This window comes from Schistocerca americana, chromosome 4 (genome assembly GCF_021461395.2).
Source record: "Schistocerca americana isolate TAMUIC-IGC-003095 chromosome 4, iqSchAmer2.1, whole genome shotgun sequence".
In the NCBI taxonomy this organism is placed as follows: Eukaryota; Metazoa; Arthropoda; class Insecta; order Orthoptera; family Acrididae; genus Schistocerca; species Schistocerca americana.
The window spans coordinates 384,685,343-384,711,799 of NC_060122.1; the positions used below are offsets into that span (position 1 = coordinate 384,685,343).

Here is a 26,457-nt window from a genome sequence, read left to right on the forward strand (position 1 = left end):
GGATAAGGAGGTCTGGCTATCATCCCCCAGCGGGAGAGTGGGCAAAAAGATAACGAAGGGGTGTCCACAGGGCTCTGTTCTGGGGCCACTCTTTTGAGATGTCAATATGGAGCCCCTCCTTGACACCTTGGAGAACAGTGCAGATGTGCTAGAGGTGATAGCCTACCCTCGTGTTGGTTGGAGGCCGTAGCCGAGAGGAATTACAACCCAAAATAGAAAGAACCATGACAATACTATCACAATGGTGCCACAGAACTAAACAAAAAGTCGCACCAAATAAATCCTCCTATTTACTACTAAAAGGCAAACTGGCCAGAAACCCTACAGTCAGGATAGATGGCACACTGGTAATACGTCGTCGAGAAGCAAGATAGTAATTAGGAGTAGTACTAGATGAGAAATGGAGCTTCGCCTGGCACGTTGAAGTCACAATGCATAGGTCACTAGAGGTCCTAAATAACCTCATTACGATAGGGCATAGGCGATTCCATCTCCCCCCAAACCTCATCAAGTTGTACCACAACACAATCCTCGCCCCCATCGTAGGCTACGGGTCTGGAGTCTGGGCTCACAGGCTCACGAGGGTCGTTCCTGCTGTGGCCGTGAGGAGAGTGCAGCGGAACATGCTATTGCACTCAGTCGGGGCCTACCGTACATCTCCTGGGGGAGCACTGTTAATTCTCATGAACTTGTGCCCCCTAGATGTAAAAATCAGGGAGCAGGCCGCATGGTACTGGGTAAAAAAGGGCAAATTGAAAAAACCGGGGACATTATGGGGGTCTGAGTGGGGGATAAACCATCAATCAAAAGAAGGGGAATGGAACTTTGGCAAGAGATCTGGGATGGGGATGAGACAGGGAGAAGAACACACCAATTATTACCAAACATCCAGGAACGATTAAGAATGAAGCATTTTCAGCCTAGTAAGGGACTGCTGCACTTCCTCACGGGGCATGGCCCATACCCGGCATATCTCTACCGATTCAGGAAAAGAGCGACACCCTCGTGTGACTGTGGTGCCGGGATAGGTACACCGGACCACGTGGTCTACGAGTGTCCCATCTTCGATGATGTTGCCGCAGAGTTAAGGGATTCACTGCCAAATACAGATACCTTCCATCTAATCAGGAACCCATTTACCTTCACTATCATCGATAGATTAGCCAGCGAGGTATCCGCCAAGGTCCTGAGAGAATATCGTAGGGAGATAGAGTAACGAAAGTGAAAAAACGTGACATTATGCACCATCTCATTCCGCCAGGATGCGTACTGGCCTACCGCCGTGACGATCGGGATCCGTTGCGTCCAGGACTATAGACCGACTATAGACGCAGCACACCGATTATGACTTAGTAGATAAAATTATTAGTAGGAAATAGATTGTAGGACATTCAAAAAAGACCTGCAGCGACTTTCATTAAGGCCAGCCCAGTGGCAGGGGCACGCCCACTGGGATTAGCTCGGTGGGCACGGCCAAGAGATAGTAGGTTTATATTTTTACTGGCACAAATGTAACGCTGGAGGATGTAGTTTTGTAGAGTAGGGTAGAATAGATAGCATAGTAGGTTAACAGTAGGTGAAATAGTAGGAGTACCCATAGAGTAGCTAATCTTCCATCCTGTAGTTCATACTAACAATAAGTAGATAAAGTCTTGGTAAATGCTGCTGAAAATTATTAATTTTGTATGTTACTTCGACCCACTAATGTCTTAGGTGATATTGGTTTTGATAAATAAAGATTTTTTTAAGGCTAAAGCCGAGATTGTTGCTTCCTGTAAGGACCATGAGGTCAGGTTCCACGGAAAACTATGACATACAAAAATCAACAACATAAGGAAAGAAAGTTCTGAATGAATACACAACACTATGCAACAAAAACAATAGGATATATTAACGATCGGTGACAACAACATAGTGGTTCCCGGTGGGTATAGCTACATTAGTTTTCTCCCAAATCTCGTGTGTTACAAGTTTAGAACAAAGAGTGAAAGGTACGAAAACAGCGTATGCAATTAAAATCTAAAAGAAAGCACACCAGTGTTGTACAACAGACCGGAAAATTAAGTACAGGACAAACCACTGTCACTCTCTAAAAAAGTATTTGAAAATCAGTAACTCTTTAAGCAAATTCTTCCGAGTACCATGCCGATGACATGCTTTCAAGACATAAAACAACATAAAAGCAAAGCGACATTACAAATCGACTTTAAGAACTAAGGTAGTTTCATGTGAGCAATCAAAATAAAATTAAAAATGCACATTATATCTTGTGAAGCCATCTTACAACTGTCTCATGAAGCGGTACTGAGAATATCACTAATGGAGACAGTCTGTGTGTTAATGCAGCAACTGCAAATGTCCGCCAGACATGTATGCGTGTCTGAAGAGACAGACACAGTCTTTCAAATTTGCAGTTGTGAAAGTCGCTAGATGAATTCACATATTGTGAATACATATTAGTGTCAGCTACTAGTGACAAGTGAAAATTTGTGCCAGACGAGGACTCGAACCCGTAACTCCGCCAGGCCTGAGCGCTCGCCTTACCTAACTCGGCTGTCCGAGTCAGCCCCCAGTGCCGAACCAAACCTCCAAATGTCAAATGCTCACACTTTTGTGAAACTAAGAATAGGAAGACATCTGTTATTTTGTATCGTCATTTTAGCCCCACCAGGCGTGATTATTTCATTAATGGCGACAGGGTCTGTGTTGTGGCAGTAACTGCATTTATTATACTACAATGTCCTTCAGACATGCATGCATATCTTTTGCATAGGTTGTATGTTTCCTGTTGGGCATTCTATATGGACGCACACGATGCAACATATGTTTAGTGATTGTTTTTAGAATTTACTATGACCCTACATATACTCTGAGGTGACTAACGATAACTCCTAATGTCTTGTCAGACCTTCTTCTGCTATTCATAGCGTAGCAACCCGACGTGGCATGGACTCAACAAGTCGTTGGAAGTCTCCTGCAGAAATATTGAGCAGTTCTGCAGGATCTTGTGCACGAACTGACCTCTCCATTATGACCTAGGTGGCCAAATCATTTGCTCATATTGTCCAGAATGGTCTTCAAACCAATAGTGAACAGCTGTGGCCCAGTGACGTGCTGCATTGCCATTCCTAAAAATTCGATCGTTGTTTGGGAACATGAAGTCAATGGATGCCTGAAAATGATCTCCAAGTGGCCAGACACGACCAGGACCCACTCCATTCCACGTAAACACACTACACACCGTTATGGAGCCACCACCATCTTCCACAGTGCCCTGGTGACAATTTCGGTCCATGGCTTCGTGGAGTCTGCGTCACACTCGAACCCTACCATCAGCTCTTACCATTTGAAATCGGGATTCATCTGACCAGGTCACGGTTTTTCAGACCTCTGTGGCCCAACCGATGTGGTCAAGAGCCCAGGAGAGGCTTGCAGGTGATGTGTTGCTGTTAGCAAAGGGATTCACATCGCTCATCTGCTGCTATAGCACGTTAATGCCAAATTTTGCTGCACTCTCGTACATTTGTCGTACATCCCACATTGATTTATGCAGTTATTTCGTGTAGTGCTGCTTTTGTTAGCCCTGACAACTCAGTTGTTAAGTGAAGGCCATTCGCCACTGTGTTGTCCATGGTAATGAGTGAAATTTGGTATTCTCGGCACACTCTTGACACTGTGGATCTCAGAATATTTAATTCTCTAACGATTTTCGAAATGGAATGTCCCATGCATCTGGCTCCAACTACCATTCTGAGTTCGAAGTCTGTTAATTACCGTCGTGCAGCAGTTATCACCTTGGAAACCTTTTCACATAAATCAAATAAGTACAAATAACAGCTGCCAATGCACTGCTCTTTTACACTTTCTGTATGCGATACCACAGCCACTTTTATATGTGCATATCGCTATCCTATGACCTTTGTCATCTCAGTGTCATGTCAGGAAAAAAAACTGGTTAGGACATTCATTGAGAAGGGAGTGCTTGCTTGTAGATGCTTTGGAAGGATTGGTTTGTGAGAGAAGACTGAGAGGAAGAAGGAGATACAAGATGATAGACGACATGAAGGGAAGAGGAAATTATGCAGACCTGAAGAGGATGGAAGAAGACCAGACAGCCTGGAGAACTACCATGTGAAAACCTGCCTTTAGATAGAACAGTGATGATGATGATGATATCATGTTCTGTTACCCCCCAAAATAGAAAAGGGGAAGGAATTAAATTTTTCTTAAGTTTGCACTAGCACAACCAAAGTTGTTAAGCTAGATTAAGTAATGTGTAAACCTAGGGACTGATGACCTCAGCAGTTTGGTCCCATAGGAACTTACAACAAATTTGAATTTTTAGAGGGATGGCGACGTATTTATTAGTTCTTGTGATACGAAGAACACCAGACAATGGTGATAATATAGCTGTGCAGCAGAAAGAAGCAATAAGCACTGTAAGTTGGTCATGTACATGAGCGCACATTGCTACACCGGCGCCAATCACCAAGCACAAGCACAAGTTACACATTTATCAAAATGTCAGTTGAGAGAGAGAGAGGGACAGAGTTGTGCAGGGTAGCCATGCTCTCTGAGGAACTTTGCCACGGTTCACGTGGCTCTCCCCATCAGAGACTCGAGTCCTCCCTCAGGCATGGGTGTATGTGCTGTCCCTAGCGTAAATTAGTTTAAGTTAGATTAAGTAGTGTGTAAACTTAGGGACCGATGACCTCAGCAATTTGGTTCCATAGGAACTTACAACAAATTTGAATTTTTAAAGGGACTGAGACATATTTATTAGTTCTTGTGATATGAAGAAAGAAGCTTTACCTCAGATGCAATAACACATTTTGGGGACTTGACATTGCACTTAAGCACCTGTAACAACTTGTTAAGCAAACACAGTGGGACAAGGACTGTTGACACCTGGTATAGAAATTGGGCACGAAATGGGCCACATTCAGTCATAATGAACAGAGCCTCACATCTTACCTCAAGCCATAATACCCCAGTTCTCCAGGTCTGAATGCAGTTGGTCATTAGGACTGATGGTGTTCGTACCTATAGCATTCAATTCAAGGACGTTATGGTGTAGAGACATTCAAGTGTTGGAAGCTCCAGCAATTCTCATAAACATGTTGCTTTCCATTTCTGAGATGACAACATCCAAGTAACCAAGACCTTCTGCTCACGGGTCTTACCATTAGTTGCCATCTATCACTTTACTGTTGTGCATACTGAGGGTCTTCCAACACCAGTACATCTCATGGTGCTTATCACACTAACATCATTGTCACTGAAGGGTGAAACAGCCATCCAGTGCCTCTCTTTCTGATCATCATGGAAGGCACCTTCTAGGTGCCAGGGCCTACCTGTCCTGTGGGGCCAGGATCGTCTAACTACATGACTTCCAGCAGCATGGTACATCTCAATAGATTATCACAGATAATTGTCATCTTCCAGAGTGAGATTGAGGATGTTTTGAACAGTGTAGGCACACACTCGAAGTATGGCTCCACCTGCAGAAAGCCAGACAGCACCCCACAAGACTTCAGCTGAACTGCTGGAGAAGTAGCCTTGACGACCAGCCAAGCCAGGCCGACAACAGAAGTCACTGGAATTCCACCTTTGTCCCTGTCATGAAATGTCAGCCGCTGGTGAGAAGAAACTGAGCAGTAGATCAGAACCAATAAATGTTAACACACCATCATGTTTTCTTAGGGCCAAAAGATATTCTGCAGGTCCATATCACAATCCTGACAACCAGTCGTTTATCAGTGGAATATTTCCTGAATGGTTGAAATATGCTGAAGTTAAGCCACTGTTTAAGAAGGGAGATAAAGAAATAGCATCAAATTTCCGTCCAATTTCACTGTTGCCAGAATTCTCAAAAATTTTAGAAAAAGTAGTGTAGAGTCAGCTTTATAACCATCTTATCTCAAATAACATGCTGTCAAAGTCACAGTTTGGATTTCTAAGAGGATCTGGTATTGAGAAGGGTATCTACACTTACAGTGAAAATGTGCTTAATTCATTAGACAAAAAATTGCAGGCAACTGGTATATTTTGCGATCTGTCAAAGGCATTTGACTGTGTAAATCACAATATCCTTTTAAGTAAACTAGAATATTATAGTGTAACAGGAAATGCTGCAAAATGGTTCAAATCTTATATCTCTGGCAGGAAACAAAGGGTGTTACTAGGAAAGAGACTCGTATCAAGCTATCAGGCATCATCCAACTGGGAACTAATTACATCTGGGGTCCCACAAGGTTCCATTTTGGGGCCCTTATTTTTTCTTGTATATATCAATGACCTTTCATCAGTAACATTGCCAGATGCCAAGTTCGTTCTGTTTGCCAATGACACAAACATTGCAATAAATAGCAAATCAAGTGTAGTCTTAGAAAGATCAGCTAATAAAATATTTGTGGACATTAATCACTGGTTCCTAGCCAATTCTTTGTCACTAAACTTTGAAAAAACACACTACACGCAGTTCAGAATTTGTAACGGGTGTCCCACGAGTATATGTCTAACATACAATGACAAGAAGATAGAAGAAGTGGACAGTGTCAAATTCTTGGAATTACAGCTTGATAATAAATTCAACTGGGAGGAGCACACCACAGAACTGCTGAAGCGTCTTAACAAATCTCTGTTTGCAATGCGAATTCTGTCAGGCATAGGGGATATAAAAATGAAAAAGCTGGCATACTATGCTTACTTTCATTCCACAATCTCATCTGGGATTATTTTTTGGGGTAATTCATCAAGCCAAGCTGAAGTTTTCCAGGCAAAAAAACGTGAAGTAAAAGTTATATGTGGTGTGAACTCAAGAACATCCTGCAAAAGCCTGTTTAGGGAACTAGGGATACTAACTACTGCTTCCCAATATATTTATTCCTTAATGAAATTTGTCATTAAAAATATATCACTTTTTCAAACCAACAGCTCAATTCATGGAATCGGTACTAGAAATAAGAATAATCTTCACAAGGATTTAAAGTCACTTAGTCTTGTACAAAAAGGTGTGCATTATTCAGGAACACACATTTTCAATAACTTGCCAGCAGCCATACAAAGCTTAACAACCAATGAAATTCACTTTAAGAGAAGCCTAAATGATTTATTGGTGGCCAACTCCTTCTATTCCATTGATGAATTTCTCAGTAAAACCAACTGATATATATATATATATATATATATATATATATATATATATATATATATATGTATGTATGTGTGTGTGTGTGTGTGTGTGTGTGTGTGTGTGTGTGTGTACAATCTAACTTCTGCACCATTTCAGTGCAGTAATGTTTTCATTGTAAATAAATATTATAGTAGTTGTATTACATGTTTATTACCTTATAAATAAATAAAAAAACCCTAATTTTAAATTCAGTGCATTCGTATTTGTCAAATGACTCTTTCATATAGTGTTCATTAAAAACTGACGATCATTCCACTTAGGACCTATGGAATGGTACATTAGCTTATTTGTTTTAGTTGCAAGTATTTGTCATGTATTGTTGTTTTTCTGACACGTTCTACATCCTGGAGGACCTCCTCACTACTGTTCAATTGGAATGAAAGTTAATATAATCTAATCTAGAGGTATCTCTAGCTAGCACCCATACCGTTTATAGATTCTATGATAGACAGTTTACATCGTTGGGGGATGTGTCATATGCACCCCAAGAAAGTACTATCTTTTGCAGATGAAAGAGGCTTCCTTTAGTTTACAACTATTCTTTCAGAGTGAGATATTTTACGATGTTTTAAGAAGAGCTATATGTTTAACAAAACGTGTGTTCCTGGGTTTTTACTTTTGATGTTGTCTTATGGCACAGAAGCTAATATGTTATACTACAGGGCGGTATAAATATTTTATGTTGCAGTTAGTACATGCTGGGTCGCGATTTATTGATTGGTTCCTTGTTTTAAAACATTTTATAATGGTATAACATTATCCCAAAACATACTGTGTAAAAATATCACACAGATGACAACTGGTGCTTAACAATCACATGCTATAGTTTTTAGGCCTGACATTAACGATGAACTATGGATGTTGTATAATACATTTACAGAAATAAATTGTCATCTACAGAATATGGTCCATAGAGGTTCAAATATAATTGGATAAGTAGGAAAAGAAATACGTTGTGTTTTTCAAAACACAGAGTTTAAAAACCCAAATTTAATTGATGAAAAAGAATCCAACTGAAGCTTCCAACGCCACCAAGATGATTACAACGATGCTTACTTTGAAAATAAAAGCCCAAACAGTATGTGCTCTGCCTCCAATGATCTCAATGTCGACACAACAGTATGCCCTAATATTCCTTTCTTTCTTTATTTATTCTTCTGCCTTGATACTGAATGTCGGGTTGGGCAGAGCGTGAAACATTGAGCTGATTGACACGTGTATTGGCTGTGCAGGAGTTACGTTGGTGGATGGCAAGCTGTGGCAGGAGCAGCGCGCCTTCGTGATACGACACCTACGCTCTCTGGGCTTCAGCGGGGCTGCTATGCAGGCTCAGGTGGAAGAGGAGGTGCGTGCTCTGCTGGAAGAACTGAGCAACAGGTGCGGGAGACCAACACAGCTCAAAAAGCTGCTGGCGCCCTCCGTGCTCAACGTCATCCTCCAGTTCTGCGCTGGTGAGTGCGCCCAACCTTTCGTCGACTGCTAACCAGTTTATAAGTGGTGGTCCTTCCTTTCCTTCTCACTTAATTAATCCAGTCATATAAAATGTGAAGCTATAGTTGTATGGAGTTGCTGCGGCACTCAAATTGTAAGGCAAGCTCAGCTTACAAATGTGTGCTTAACCGTACGAGGGGTTTTCAAGCTGTGAATCACTGCTCCCAGGACCATCGCCGCCTGACAGAAGGGGCGTCGCAGTGGTTTTATGAAAACAACACTTTCATTTATTTGCTTTATGAGTAACGAACAAGTGTGCGCAACTAGTGATATCTAGCAGGCAGGAAATGAAATGTTTTTACTATGGCAGTTAAATTGTACTATATAACCCACTTGCTTTTTTCAGTAGCAGAAATTTTGAAGGTAACTTTTGTCTAATACAGATCGTTTTAAATTGTTGTTCGCCTATGCGATTTGTTTTTCTCCTTTAGCATGGACAAATCTTTAAATGTCAGTGCTAGACCTGAATTTTAAATGTACGAGTATCATGTGATTGTAAAGACACGGAGAGACGAAGATGCAGGAAGTATTAGGACAGTTTCTTGAATTCCGGTTTTGCATGTACTAATGTGGGAAATGAAGGACAACCTCAGTATGTGATATTTTTTAAAGACAACTAGCTACTGAAATCATGCATCCTAATAAAATGAAACGAAGATTGGACTCAAATCACGGTCGCGCGGTAAACAATCCATAACAATACTTTTCCACAAGTTAAAAAAAAAGCGTACACTAAAGAAGTTACGATTCCTGCAAAAGCTATTCATACATCTTATAAAGTTGTCTACCTTGTAGCAAAGAGCAAGAAACCACACCATAGCGGAAGACCTTATTTTACCAGAGGCTATGGATATGGTATCTATTACGACAGGTTACTCAGGTGCCAAGCCACTGCTAAGTATGCCTTTGTCAGTCCACACTACTAGCCATCGGATACTAAATATGGCTAACGACAGTAACATTCAGTTGCCTAAAAAACTCACAGGTAGTGGCGATTTCGCCATACTCTTTCATGAAGCTACAAATAACCACAATGATGTGCATCTAACTTACTAAGTGTGGTTTATAAATGACAACAAACTTCATGAAGATCTTTTCGGCAGGAAAATAACTCTTCGAACAAAAGCAGTCTTTTATGTCTGAAAGAACAGACACCACGTAAATTCCGCAGCTGTGATGCGCATTATGTAAATTGATGTTGGAGGGGGGCGGAAGAAGAGGGAAGGGATGGAACTGAACATATCAGCTGCATCGGAACTATCTGTGTAGTCACCAGCGACGCGTGAAAATAGGTACCGAACCGAGACTCGAACCCGGGATTTCCTGCTAATTAGACAGTTGCATTAGCCACTATGCCACCCAGACAGACACAATGTTAATGGTAAAGTGCGCGGACTATCTCGGTACGCGCCTCAGCTGACTCATCCTCCCACCTGGCGCCACCGCGTTTCCATTGTCTCTGTGCATGTCCTCCATGCTCACTAATTTTGGATTCTTATTAGAGATCGAATGTAAATGTACATCCGCACTGATGGTTGTGCATTCATAGCCGGCTCAGGCGTAGCAATTATATGAATGTGTAGTGTGTTCTTTTGGACATATCACTTTGAAATGATAACAGTACAAGTCAAAATATTTCGATTCGTTATTCCTTTTGCACATAACACACTTCCCTTACAATGCCTACACTCAGCCACTGTTGTTTAACAGTTATGTTTAACATTCACACTGAAGCAACCATTACTACGTTACTTTTCCACATTAATTAATCAGGTAGTCATTGATCATGAAGGCCTTTTCATTTATGTTCTACCATTAATATACTTCTCCAAGACAGTCACTGATTCTCGTACACAATCTGTATCAGACGTAAATCTCTTAATTAATCCCAAGTGCCTTTCTGCGAAATAATTGAAATAGTTTCCTTCTATACACCAAAGTAATACTTTTTACTATTAATTCCATTGTCTACCAAGTTCTACACATTATTCATACGTGGCATGGCGGCGCACGACTGCTCCCTAAGAAAGCTCAACACTAACTCTTCTTCCCACACAAAAATGGTGTGTTACCACTAGTGCTGGGGCATTGTTCTCATTATAGAGCAAGACAGTGCTACTTCAGAGAAACAGGCGACACCAAGTAAGCAAGGCATGCAGTATCAGTACGCTGTGACATCAAAGATACCACTATTCATTACATACTCCAGTAGAATTTTTTTCAGAACTGTGAGGAGGGGTTTTTTCGAAAGCCCCAAAGTAAAAAAATACAAATTCCACAAAAAAAAACAAATAACCGTTGAACAACCCAACAATTGTCCCTTCCTCAGGTATCACATTGTAATCCGGCAGAAATATCATGAAAATTCACGTTCTGTCATCCCCACACTGAAAATTATAAACTTTACATTTTGTTTATACATCCAATTATCTGGTAACCAACATACAGAGAAAGCAAATTCGCCTTATTATGAGACTGATTAGCAAGAAAATATAAAAATTCATTTACAGACTGTACCATATCCTAATCATCCCAATGTTGTGCATATTCATGTAAATCTACATAAGTTACGTGGAAACGTCTCGTTATCAAATCGTTAAGTTACTGAAAATACTTCTTATCAGTGTATAACATAATATAATAATACATTTCCATAAGATCAGAAATTATGACTTCAGTGGTCTTTTGTTTTCCAACACTGATCTGCGTAAGCAAACGAATATTATTGCTGGTCAGTATTTTAGGAGAAATCAAGAAAAACATTTACTGCGTATTGCCACATCTATAGGAAGGGAGGCAAAAGTCGAAAATATTAGTACCTCAAGAGTAAACAACATGTCACCATACGTAATACAAATAATAGTTCTAGAATATTTGTTATAACAAAGAAATAGATAAAGTTTCACTTTTTGTGTAAGTATCGAAAAACAGGGAGAAAATGTATCTGCAGTTAAAACATAAAAAATAGTATTAATAGAACTTTAAGGACAGTTTTGTGTAACAAGACACTCACAAAATACGTGTATGTGTCGTATTACTTTGCCACAAAAAACCTTTAGCAACACAAACGCTCAGTGACAGTTGGATGAAGTAGCTGATTGATAAGGACAGGCGATAGGCGCCAGGTGGGTGCGATGAATGTCGACTGTAGCCACAGAGAACAGAAGTAAATACGCCACACGAGATTTGTTGTGCTTCCGCCTCCATCTGGGTAACCACAACCACTTAGGTACTGATCCATCCACACAAAACGTATCGCATACTACAAGGGGACTGAACTTTTTTGTCATCCCATTTATCTTTAAAAACTGATATACTTAGCTGGAGCAAAGTTACATCCGCTTCTGTAGTTGGTTTCTCAGTAAAACTTAGCTTTCACGTAAAAATATAAAAACCGCTGTTATGAGATTCGCACGGGTTTTCTACTGTGCAGTCTCTCTCATTCCATTTTGTAGAAACTATTCGATAGGAAGAATATTATTTTTGCTCACCTTATAGCCATACATTGCACCTTTATAATGACCTTGATTTCTTTTCGTTAAGGCTCATAGTTATTGTGATACTTCGAAGTAAAGTACAGCACCGTATTTACTTTGATAAGTTTGCAGTAAAAAATGTAGTGACTGGCCAATTTACGTTTTGTTAATTTTGCGGCATAGGTTGCTATATACAGAATGTAGCTAACATATCCAAAATTGTTTTTAACGGTGAACGGAGGGTCATGCCTGTTTCCATTCTCAAGAAAATACGTGAGATGTATTGGAGATTCTGCGCGATGAGGTTGGCGGCTACTTTCCATAGGCACGAGTATGGCCGTCTGGTATGGCCTGCGATACGGAGTGCGAAGCTGCCTCGTGTCTCTCTTCTTCGTACGCTGCCGATACAAACAGAAGCTGGAAGTGAATGAAAAATTTAATTACGTGAAGGGTCACCGAAGATATCCTTACGAGTGACCCAGGGATTCTCAGTGAGTACTTTAGAAAAGTGAGGCTACAGCCTAGTGCTACAAAGACGGAAGTATCTGCCTTCCATTTAAACAACAAAATGGCCAACAGAGAACTACATGTCTATCTAGAATCACAACAAGCACCCAAAGTACCTTGGGGTTACCCTAGATAGGACACTAACATTTAAAGAACACCTGACGAAAACTGCAGCGAAACTTAAAACACGCAACAACATATTGCAGAAGCTCTGTGGCACCACTTGGGGCTCCACAGCATCTACCTTAAGAACATCCGCCCTTGGCTTGGTGTATCCAGTGGCAGGATGCTGTGCCCCAGTGTGGCTCAACAGCAAACACACACACATGGTAGATAGCCAACTTAATGCAACAATGCGTATTATATCAGGCACAATCAGGCCAACTCCTACAGTGTGGCTGCCCGTTCTCAGTAACATAGCCCCTCCTAACCTGCGCCGAGAACACGCTCTGGTTAGAGAATTTCAAAAAATCGTGACCAACCCTCAGTTACAAATCCATTAAGATACTCACGACATCCAAGGAAACCGACTCCGGTCTAGGCACCCTCCACTAAAGACCGCACAGGCTCTGCACCAAACCAACTTTAAAATAAATGACCGATGGAAAGAGGAATGGGAGAGCAGAACAGCAGTAAACTGCCACAGTATGCCATGCATCTTTAGTAAACCAAAAGGATTTGATTGCCCTCGCAAAGTGTGGTCAACTCTTAATCGCGTCAGAACCAACTGTGGGAGATGCACCGACTCCTTACACAGATGGGGTAAACTTCCTTCGGCCACTTGCGACTGTGGCGCTGAGAGACAGACGGTCAAACACATCGTGCAGGAATGCCCATTAAGGGCATATGAGGGTGACCCACAGGATTTCCTAATGACGACCCAAGAGGCAATCGACTATATATTATCTAAGCTGGACGTTTGCTTGTGATTGCTCTTCTGTGAGTGTAAATTTACAATTGGTGGTGTCCTTATATACAAACTGTTATTTATTGTTCTGTTTATACATATGTGATTTTTTTTAAAATCGTGTTATTTCTGTAATTTTTACTGTGATGTTATGAGCCATACGCCAAATAAATAATAAATACCGGGAGTCATCAGCTCAAGACGCTGACTGTACGGTTCTTAATTCTGTGCTGCCTGGTTCAGGAAAAAATGTTACCTATCTTACTGAATTTATACACTCATTTATTACAAACGGTTCAGTTTACAACTACTGTTTTAGATGAGTGCGATGTGAACTGTTGGCATGTTCTGCTATTGGTTGCTTCGTATGTCCTCAGTCAAAATGTTAACACGGTTTCTGACCAGCACATTACAAAAGTGCAGAAAATAAAACAAACATACTTTCTGTTAACTCACGCCCACAGAAAAACTATCGAAATGAACAACAGTAAAACTTGTTTTGGGATCGCACAGTGCAGTTGTGCATGTAGGAGACAATAATACTTTCGGTTTTAATATATTCTAGTGGACAGCAAAAAAAAAAAAAAAAAAAAAAAATGTTCAAATGTGTGTGAAATCTTATGGGACTTAACTGCTAAGGTCATCAGTCCCTAAGCTTACACACTACTTAACCTAAATTATCCTAAGGACAAAGACACACACCCATGCCCGAGGGAGGAGTCGAACCTCCACCGGGACCAGCCGCGCAGTCCATGACTGCAGCGCCTGAGACCGCTCGGCTAGTCCCGCGCGTCAAGTGGAAAGCAGAGGAAATGAAAAAAGAACCTTGAGTTACTGTGTAATAACAGAAGTGAACGTGTAATATAATATAATTCATTCTTATAGAGAGAAGTGTACGAAGTTAAGGTGAAATTATTGTTTTACGATCCAGTAACTGGAGTTGAGTTTCAGATCACAGTCTTAGGTTCTTTCTCGTTTTGTCTCATTGTTCTAAGAAAGTAAGCATGCCGTGCTATAATGTCCTCCCACTCAACCACAGATGTCCTGTTTTTTTTTTTTTTAACGAAACAAATCTTTGCGTTTTTCTCCTAGACAGAACTGAACTACGTTACTTGGCAACATTTTTCCACATGAACGTACTCAAAGATAATATATATTTGTGCGATGATTACCCATTAGCAGACGCTAAGAATATGTAGAAGTAGTAATGCACGAAAACTATAAAATGACCGTACAGTGACGAGGCATGGATGTCAGTTGTGTACTGTTGAGTATTGTCGGATGCCTTTGGTCCCTTCTATACATAAAAAAAGTTTGTTTCTACATCCTACCATCGGCAGTAGCTTGAAACTAACAAATCTACGGCAGACTCATTAGAAAGGCGAGACGAGATGGTGAGCCCACAAGCAGACACAGAGGAAACAGCAGCGTGACTGGTGCTGTGCTAGGTATGGTTAAGTAGCGAGGGTGGGGGGACCAGGCGCACGCCCTCCGGTCCTTCATCATGGGAAAGACGCCTCTACTTACTTCTGTGCTCTGTGATTGTAACGTAGTAGCTGGTTGTGCCGCCGAACGTCGCCATTTCTCCCATCACAGCAGGAACCAACGTGAGTTGGTCCTGTTCGCCAGTCACACAGATGGCAGGGCCAGAGTGTTGCAATGGTCGGTACCTGTCTGAAGGTCACCGACTTGCATGCAGCCCTTCTGCACACACGTCGTCATGAAGATAGCACGGGATTGCGCTGCAGAAGGACAGCTGTGGCGGCTCTGCACTCCACCCCCATCTACTTACAGCGGACGTGGCCAGGTGGAATGGGGAACTGCGCTACATCGTAGGCCCCTGCACTGTCTTCTGGCAGCTCCTCAGGCATGTAAAAAAAAAAAAAAAAAAATCAAGGAGCGCAGCGTCCATATGGGCAACAACAAATTAAAATACCCTATGTATAGCATGTCACACTGCTACTTTTATAAGTGTTGCAATTTCAGAATACAAAAACAAAAAAAATTTCACGTTTCATTATGACAACCAACATTGCCGATAGCCCAACACGGATACAGTACTTTGACACAAACAATACAAAATTACTAAATAAATCACTATTCATAAATATTTGACAATCCTTGTAATTGCAAGTTCCATTCATGCTGCTTGCAGCCGTACGACATGCACAATGCATAGTGTCGGTCTCCGCCCCTCTGATTCCTTCTCTGCTTCCACTGCATGTTATTTATATCATCGTAAGTGATTAACTGACAATGTGTCATTTCGGCTTTGCTTTTTCCGCTTCATGCTGGTTCTTGCCTACTTGTTTGACCATGACCAATCCCACTTCCGTCATTGCACTTCTTTCTAAGCTTCTTTCCGTAAGTCGGCGAGCTGTAAGAGTCCGCTCGGGATACGGAGGCCAATGCACGGTGACCAAATTTTGGTGCAGAGCCCTGGGTGCCTATTCTGTATCTTTCCGCTGTTGTGCCCATCGTTTCGGTACTCAATAGCACCCAACGGTCTAGTACTCGAATTAGAGTCCCTGAGTTATTCAGTATGCATTTCAGTAGCGATACCGTTCGGGTCTAGAGAACCAAAGCGTCGTTGTCGGTTCGTGCCGCGCGAGCCAATCAAAAGCAAGCGGCCGCAGAACCGCACAGGCGCACTGCAGCGCGCACAGCGCCACGAACACAAAGCGGCTAGCAGACGACACAGGCGCGCTGTTCTTCCAAGTACCGAAAATTGCGTTTACGTTGCCATAACGCATGACGCCGCATTCCATCGAGCTGACGTGCCCGCCTTCATCGCCCTTGCCTCCTTAACAGTATCAGGCGCAGTATATCCATTTCCATGATTCTCATCTGAAATGCATAAAAAATTTTACTGTTTTTCTGACCGCATGTTTCCATGCATGCATAATAACAATAGCGTATTTGACTGAATTCTGCAGGTTGTTGTAAATGCCGCATATGTCATCTTATTCGCATTCACGCTGACATCGTGTTTTGAATTTTACGTTTCGGAAAATGAGTTAGGAATGGTGTACAGTACCACATTGTTCTAATACATCTATAAAACACCCGAAAAATTGATTCTGAGAGTTTCAAAGAATAAGAAGATAAACAGAATGTGGTTATAACACGCTCCTAGAGATCCAAATGATTAACTGCCCACTTCCCTCTATGATGCGTCAACGATTTGGGTCTTAAAAACAAAACTGAAAAAAAGCGCATTTTCGAGAGTTTCTGCAGTTCGTCGAAGTTATAACGTGTATCTCATGACTGAAAATGTTTCATATATGGTGCTACAGTCTAAAAATACTATGGCAGAGATCTTTCATCTCTGTCTACTGTGGTTGAGGATTCGATCGCAGATAAATACTTGTGACAAGCAAGATTATGAAGATGACTGCTGCTAGTTATATTCCCAGTAATTTAAGTTGTGCTCTTAGATTCCTGTCTAACCGGATACTCGGAAACCGCTACATATTCGGAAAAAATGGTGTATTATTTCTGACAAGAAAAAATATAAAGGTCACTGTCGGTTGTTTCACTTACAACAATTTCATATTTCACATTTTAAATACACAGAAATCACGAAATCATTACTGAGGAAATGCGATCTTACATGTGAGTAATAACGAATATTGCAGAGAAAACTGAACTTACACGAATAACTATGTCTCAGAACGTGTTGCATATATGAAAAGGAAAAAAAAATTTGCATCCACCCCTGCGCTAACCCGGGACGTTTCGTATCTTTGCCACGCCAAACAACAGACAGGCAGTGCTCAATTCTTGTAGTATTGTGTAGAGGAACGTAGGCTGACTTTGTTGCTAAATGGTGCTGCGTAAGTCATAAATGTGTGATAGTTTGGAAAGTTTCCAATATCAGGCTTCACATAATTGCTTTCCATTGTTTCTTATTAGTTGTAAACACGTTTCGATAATTACTAACTAACCCATTTGTGGGGAAATGTACACAAAGGCACTAGTAATGTCAGTTCACACTCATGTAATATAAGTAAGCAGAGCCGATGTCTTGATATTTAATGATGTTTAAACTCTTATTTGCAAAAAATAACACGTATTTTGAGAGAATATTGACCGAAATCTTTTTTTTTATGCAATCATTCACAGTAACAACCTAACCTAACCATATTTCTAACAAAGGAGAATACTCTATTATGAACTCACTTTCCAACCGGATGCATCCTCTGGTGATTCTTTAGTAACACAATCACTAATTCCAAAGCTAAAACCGCTAAATATGTTTAAAATAACAAATTATAGGTTTACATAAACCACAGCTCACCCATCGACAGGGCCAGACCGAAATCCAAAACCTCTCGGTACAATTGTCGCAAAATCGGTGGGAGGACCGTTCGGTAACAAGTCTCAGAAGCTTACTGAATAGGATATTTCGATAAAGAACCGAAAATGACGTCACTACCGAGACTAACCTACTATACCGATCGGTAAGAACGATACAAAATAGGGCCCCTGGGCGAGTTCATTCGTTTGTTCGGAACGGGAGGCCTACTCTTGTCTGGCACCTATCGGCTGGTCGGCGATGACAGGATCGAGGCGCACGCCCTGCAATCCGTCTCAAACGATTTTATAGAAAAAAATCACTTTCGCTTTACTTTTAGCTTTATAGGTCATTATGATGCGCCCATTACTCCGTTAATGGTCATAGTTAATGTGATATTTGCGTGGAAGTAAGACACTGCGCAGAATTCGAAAAAGCTTGTAATGAAAAATAGGGGTAGTTATGATTTTGCTTTTGGTGCATATTGCATAATACGTTGCTGCATATGTAAATTAGCTAATGTATTGAATTTTTTCCTTAAACTTGGGTGGCGATCTCTATTTGTCACCAATCTCAGGAAAATTGAGCTGATGTAGTACACTTATTTGCGATTGTGACACGCGAGCGATAGAACCAGAGTGAGATATCCACAACATTCCTCATATTTTGTAAACGGTTTGAAATATCGAAATGAGATTTTAGCAAATGATAGCAAACGAAGAGGAGAGTATTTTGCTATATGGTTATTATACAAAACTTCGTTGTCTACCATGTTAGTCCACTAACTACACACTTTTTTGATGAAAGGATGCAACTTTTAAGGGCCATCCATAGCTGGTGAAACGGGAAATGCTATTGGTTTTGGAACAACATAAGTGAAGACATTGCATGTTTATTTTGTACTGAGGATATGCTTTTTCTAAAGATACTGACCTTACTTTTCCTCAGTTCCGTACTTAATTCAACACTGTGCGGCGGTGCGGGTCCTTCCGTCCCTTTACGACGAACCTGCACCTACCTGTGAACATTGTCTCAGCATATCATCAGTAGGGAAGCCGAGCGAAACCTACTGTACTTCGACGTGAACCAGGGTGCAATTAAAGTCACTAATCTACGTTTCGGGAGAAAGTTTTCACAAGAAATGAAAGGTTGAAAATTTTGTCCTTAATTAATATATTATGCAACACACGTCAACAAATATCACTGCCAAGCCCGCACTAGGCTTAACACAGTCACTCACAATCCCTTTCACTCACGTTAGCAAGTTTATGGTGTGCATTTCCCGAAAACATCATAGCTACAAAAATACGGATTTTTTTGATTGAGAATGCTTGCCAAATATTAAGTCTGTCGGTACCTAATGCAGTCACAGTTTTTAGCCACTGACCTGCTCAATACGCCACGCGAAATTTATGTCTTTTTTCGTCATAAAATTCACTTAAAAATTCCGAAATTTCTACACACCCATCGGAATAATTATGCCGTCACTTTACAACACTTTTGATGTATAAAACATTGCTAGATCCGGCAACTTATCATTTCCATCGGAACTACTACTACACACGTCCGAAATGTTTCTTGGCTAGGCTCCGACTCCTCTCTAGAATACTCTGTCTGCTCTACCTGCAGAGAAAGGCGCGCGGTAGAATATTGCTTTACCATTGGTCAGTTTACTCAACAGCCAATAGCAAAACAACATTCTCCCGCGTCAGTCCGCGCTTTTCATCAATAACCAATCGCAAAATAGTAAACCTAACGACTGCACTTTTTACCGACGTAATTATCTAATATGCTGAAGTTTTGTTTATGCATAAAGTTATTTACTATTGTTATTTATACCTGAATTAACTTTCCCTTTACCATAAACTTACTTTGCAAATCTATTCTACAAAAATCCCCTTTGTCCACATCCACACTTCTTCGAAATGTTCCCACACTAAATCCCACTGCATAACTCGTTAAACAATTATCTTCATATTAACCTTAAACTACAATCACACATCATTCATACTTCTAAAACACATTTATAACATTTTACATACACAAAAAGACATAATAACACTTTATGAAAATACTAGAACAGTTTATGAAAAACATTCTATTACTTTAGTGCGCTCTAGTGGGCACAGTCGAAACTAAATCACAGTCCCCTATCCAATACTGTCCTCTATCGGCTGATACATAAACTACGTGCGCGTCCAGTCTCGCGTCACCATCTGTCACTATCCAGCTAGGTTTTACTCTAAATTCACCACTCGTGACACTTCTCTGAAAGTTACAAATGGTTAACAAACCAGGCGAAAATAATTATCTGCATTTTGGGCGTAATTCTCTTTATATACTAACAAAGAAGAGGTGACAGATCTTTTTGAATGGTCACCATGCAAGTGTGAGCGTGGAGGGAACCGCTTAATATTTACAAAAAAAAGTGAGTGTAGGCTTCAATTCGGAACGGCACTTCCCCGTTGGCGCCCTCCATTTCCCACACAGCGCCTGCCGGCAGCCCCCACCACTACCGCTCTCCGCACGCGCTCGTTCCCATCTGAACATCTACCAACCATGGTATTCTGAGCGCGCTATACTTCATGTGTCTTAGCGGCGATAGTCATGTCTCCTCTTGATTGTTCGCTTGCATTTCCCCTCGACTCCTGTTGCTTCGTCTCTGTTCCATTTTGTGCCGACCTTTGGCGCACGTGCACTGCTTTTCCCGTTACTGCACCACGTAGAATACCATGAACTTCGCGCATTAGCCGTTGTGTCATCCTGTTTACAATGTTGTTTTCTTTATAGTGTAGTTTAACGGTACATCCTCCTTTAGCATTACCTTTCCCCAACGGTAGTTGCTGATACCAGAAATATATTTCGAAGTTTGGACGGGCTAATATTAATCTTAGTTGCTTTTCTGAAACATTTCATACAATTTTATACACAGTACGTTAGATCTCAACCTTAAATTTATGAAAAGAAATTACTTTATATAATATTTTAGTTTCGACGTTATAATCTATAAGCACTAGTTCTGAATGTACTGTTAAAATTACTGTTTTTAAAAATATTTGAAATTGCGAATTTTTGCACACTTAAAATTTCTGTTTGATTACCCTATCTTGTACTGTTTACTATGTTTATTTCTGGATTTTTTAAGACATGCCGGCCGAAGTGGCCGAGCGGTTCTAGGCGCTACAGTCTGGAACCGCGCGACCGCTACGGTCGCAGGTTCGGATCCTGCCTCGGGAACGGATGTGTGTAATGTCCTTAGGTTAGTTAGGTTTATGACCTCAGAAGTTAAGTCCCATAGTGCTCAGAGCCATTTATGAAACAATAATCTGAATTAATAATGTAAGGAAAATTAGTAGGAATTTATTTGTTAAGAAAAATTGTAATAGCCTTTGGAATATTGTTATTTCCACATAGTGTGTGAGTCATAAGCTTGCCTCTGATGTGGTTAGACGTATTTGTTTATAATAGGTGTGAACAATGTAATTTCGGCTTTGTTAATGTGAAAAATCAAAATGCTGTATGATAAACTAAAATGTGAGAAAATCGTTGGAAAATATATTTGCGTAAGATATTCTGTGACAACAATCTTCCAATTTATTGAGCTCAAACGAACCTCGAGGACCTGATGTCAGATTTTCAACTTCAAGAATCAGACCCCTAAACAAAAATAACTGGAGCCATCTCAACATGACAAGCTAAGCAAACTTCAAATTTTTTGTTATCTTCGTTCCTCTCAGATCTTCATAAAAGACTTTGCTTATTAATACTTGTATTGGGTATTATTTAATGTGGGCAATAGATGGAAGAAGGAAGGAGGGGGAGATTACAAGTTCAAAATACTGTTCCTTCCTGTTTCCTCTCCCAAACCATTTGTGCACTAATTGTCATGTCTCCTGTAATATATACCGCTCCAACTAAAGTTCAAACTCTCATTTTCGTGCTTTTAGCCTGATATTTATCCAAGAAAATCTTCTCAATCTCTTTTTAGGACAAGTTGTCTTCTTTCTTCTTCCCAGACAACATCTCTTCAAATTTCTTCTTGCGATTAATGAACTCTGATATTCTTCTTCTGAATGTTGCTTTCATGTCATTACAGTCTGCTCCACCTCTTCTGTAGCAATAATCTTCACATTCTCTACGTGAATATTTTGCTGTGAATTATGTTCCTGACTCACTGACAATACATTTCTTATACTGAGAATATTAGTATCCAATAACGTACTACAAACATTTTTATTTATTTCATCATCTGATCTCGAATCAGCTACCATCTGTGTGACACGTGAAGTTCAGAACTAGGTATTTCAATTAACAAATCCGTGTCTGATGTTGCTTCTAATTTGACTCCTGACGTCCGCAGCTCGTGGTCGCGCGGTAGCGTTCTCGCTTCCCGCGCCCGGGTTCGATTCCCAGCGGGGTCAGGGATTTTCTCTGCCTCGTGATGACTGAGTGTTGTGTGATGTTCTTAGGTTAGTTAGGTTTAAGGGGAGCCGGAGGTGCTTATGTTAAAATCACTAAGTTTGAGGAACATTTATGAATAAACTACAAAATAGAAAAATTTGAATTTTTTTACATATAGAGTGGTTTAGTATTGCAGTTATGACAGAGGGATTTTGGAGTATCTTTTCTAGTTCCCTTCCAATTATTTTTTTTATTAATGACCCAAATTTTTTTACAAGTAATTGCTTTATAATTCAACTGAAATGAAACTACTGAACATATTGCCCAATGGCTGTGTTACAATGTAAGTTTGACCACTAGGAGTGCTGTATAAAAGTTTCATCTCTCTAGCTTGAGTGGATTTTGAGAAAATGTTCCTTATATTCGAAAAATTCTAATTTACGGGAAATGGCTATCAAAGTTTCTCAATACATTCCTGCACTATAGGATGGATTATCAGGGTCTTCTTCTTCATCCTCCAAAAGCTTTCTCTTCTGTCTTATTTTCTGTTGTTCCATCATACTTCATATGCCTTTCTCTTCTCTCTGCTCCTCTTATCCTATCTCTGTCAATATTACTTAGTGCTCGTACAGTGTTCACCCCAACTGTAAATCCTAATGCCTTCAGAACTTTACACTGTTCCCTTGGTTGTAGGTTGCTATTGCATCATAAATGCCAAAGTGCAGTGTTTTTATGCTTACAAACACCCTTTTAGGAATCACTTTCAAAATCAAATTGTTTACACTCTCATTAGGATTTGCGTCTTTCCGTGTAGAAATTTGTGTAACAATTCTGGCTGTGCTAAGTCATGAAAAATTGTTTTTATTGCATTTATCACAGCTGCTGGCAAACCATGTTTGTGATCATAGTACTTTTTTGCATTATATTTGCACCAGGAATCTTTTGGGCACAGGCTGTGTTGAGGGTATTCATTGGAAGAGGCAGTATGAAGGAACAATGCCCACACTGCTTTTCGCATGTCACTAACATTACTAGTATTTTGCCTTATAGCATACCCATAGTATCTCTGTAGATGTTCAATCACCTCATCAGTAAGCCTGCCTCTCCCTCCTATTGTCTTTCCATCACTGAGCTTACTTGAACCCAAAGTTTGTTTGAGCCTTCGAAGCCGTGCACCCATACGCTTTTGCACATGCCCAATGCATTCCAACTTTTCAACTACAAATTCATTTCCATATGGTTTCAGTTCCTCTATAGTCTTGAAACCTTTGGAGTCACCATCCCCAAGGTAGTATGTGCTAGAAGATGTCACAGGGCTATGGCCGGCCATGTGTTGCTTAGCAGAAGAACGTACTGTTTCAGTAATTGTAGTATCGCAACTTGGTATTAGTGTTAATTTTCTTTTCCCTACGTTCTTCCTCTTCTTATATACACGGTTACTAAAACGTGGCATCGTATCTAGAACAACGTTTTACACAAGAAGTATAATACTACCAACAACAGGCGCAACACTGAACTAATTCGAAACGGTAAACAGCAAAGAGACGATGTTCCGCGCTCTTAGCGCTTCATTTGTCACAGAAAACAATATAGCCAACCCTTGTGAACTCGCTGTATGCGTAGCATAAGGCGCTGTATGCGTAACAGGCCGAGAAAATCCCAAACAGTTCGCCAGGAAGTCACGAGAGGGTGCTAGATGCATTCAGCGGCCGCCCATTTCCTCTGCAGGCGTGGGGGAAAATGGTAATGACTCCACTTATAGGGCGAGTAGAACAATAATTCAAAGTTTTCATTAAAGAGGAATGTTCCAATTAATTTTCGGTAGCAAAAAAAAAATCGTAATTTTTTGGATTTGACCACCTCCAGCTCCCCTTAAGTAGTTCTAAGTTCTAGGGGACTGATGACCATAGATGTTAAGTCCCATAGTGCTCAGAGACATTTGAACCATTTTTTTTGACTCCTCAAGTAACGTCCATTTTGACAGAATGCGCCTGTTTTGATTATCTTTGCATATGTCTGTGCATTTCTCTTCTACTCTCTCTTCGAATATCTTCGCTATTCTCCTGCCATGATCCTGTTTGAGCTTCTCTATTACCTTTTCTTGCTTTCTTGCAAAAATCTGTATTTTTTGTTTTTTACTTTCATTATATTCCTTGATATCCTTCGCTATTTCGTCTTGGTCTTCCCTGATTTCTTTTCCGGCTTCTTGCGCTGTTTTCTCTTGGCTATCAAGTTTTTGCACTGAATAGCAACCGCGCGACTGCTACAGTCGCAGGTTCGAATCCTGCCTCGGGCATGGATGTATGTGCTGTCCTTAGGTTAGTTAGGTTTAAGTAGTTCTAAGTTCTAGGGGACTGATGACCACAGTAGTTAAGTCCCATAGTGCTCAGAGCCACTTGAACCACTGAATAGCATCATTATTTCTTCTTCACTAGGCCGAGCTTTCACAGCACCGCCTACTGGTACTTGCTCCTTTACTGACGCCACTGACTTTACACTTGAAACTCAAAAGTTGAACACATGAGCCCGATTAATACTCTCCTCGAAAATTCATCACACGCCAAGTAACTGAAAATTTATATTTTCGCCTACTACAGCAATTTCAAGCTATGAGCATTTGGCTTTACTGCAACACACGTTTGTTTCTGCGATTGTTGTTTGTTGTGTTGCAGTAAAATGCCGCAAACTCCATCGCTCCCTTGCGTCGTCGTGTTGATGGTCTCGAACCACTGCAGTTCAAGATGCAGAGCTCATCTTGTTGCTTCGAAGCAGTCCAGTCCGAGATGATGTAGATTTCCGTTTCACACACGTTCTGTCGGCAATGAGACTCTTTTATTGCTCTTTTCACGCTATTTTTCAATTCTCGTTATTGCATACCACCTCTCCATTCTTCGCCGAAAAAGCAAACTTCCGCACACACACTATGCCAAATGTAAAATTCCTCACTTCTCTCTTCACCAAATGTCTTTTTTTGTTTGATTTTGCAGCTATCGGACTATCAGACTCATGCTTCTTTACGAGAAAACGTGATCACCTGCCTAATATGAATATATGTGTCTTATGCTTTTCAGTCGTTAAAATTATTTAATTAAAGAATGAAAAATACCACTTTGAAATGCTAGCAGTACAAGTCAAATTGCTTTGGTTTGACATCGAGTACTACGAGACTGCAGGCAAAGCCATGCGCTCACTTCTCAACACACATACTCCCATCAGGGAAGAAAAAGATTGTCACAAAAAGGTGTGCTATGTGCTGCTGAGAAGGAGAAAGCAGTGAAGTTGCAAGTGAGCGTATAAAATGCGTTTTCCTCTACGTAGAGAACACTGTTTTCAGGTCTGCCATCGTCAACAATCATACTCGTTAATATGTAAAATAATCATACTAGCGTATGTACAGGATGAATCACCTAAAAATTGCACCACATAGATTGCGGAAATGGAAAATGTTATTTATGTGCGGTTTTCACGGGATGGAATGATGGGTAGGTGCTCGTGTTGTAGCCAAAAACCAAATCATACAAAAAATTAAAAAGAGTATTTTTGTGCCAGCATACATTTTTTCCATGGAAAAATTCCTGTTGGCACCAACAAACTAAAAGTAGGGTAAATCAGAAAGTCAGTAGTGTTTGTTGCAGAATTTAGTGCGAGTCGTTTACGAGATATCGTATTTTGAAAAGTTCCCATACTGACACTTGTACAGTATCTGTGGTATCACCTAATAAAGAACAACAGAAGTGCATACACTAGTTATGTGGATTGTGAGAAGTAACGAGACAATTAGCCATCACAGGCTGTGTTCTAAATGACCAGCTGGAGCGGCAATACACGTTCCAGTCACCAGTCTCGTATGGAATAATGACTGCTGCACATGTGCTTGCATTTCAGCGGAGATGTCCGAGTAGGATACAGTAATACGCCGTTGCATATCATTGGTTGTAGTTGGTATGTCGTTGTAGACAGGTTCTTTCAGCTTTTCCCACATCAAAAAATCTACTGACATCAAATCAGGTGGAACGATCTGGCCAAGGTACATGTCCTCTACGTCCAGTCCAACGATTTGGAAACTTTATGAAGACATGCCGTAGTACTTCGTGCCCTATGCGCTGGCCGCGCGGGATTAGCCCAGCGGTCTAAGGCGCTACAGGCATGGACTGTGCGGCTGGTCCCGGCGGAGGTTCGAGTC

General features: G+C 40.7%; 1 protein-coding gene across 1 annotated transcript in view; it reads left to right on the forward strand.

The window, feature by feature from the left end:
* Nucleotides 1–26,457, forward strand: part of LOC124613041 (methyl farnesoate epoxidase-like) — a 191,913-nt gene that overhangs the window by 59,347 nt on the left and 106,109 nt on the right. The window contains exon 3 of the mRNA XM_047141609.1: nucleotides 8,428–8,646. Coding sequence (XP_046997565.1) covers nucleotides 8,428–8,646 — 219 coding nt within the window. The remainder of the gene's footprint in view (nucleotides 1–8,427; nucleotides 8,647–26,457) is intronic.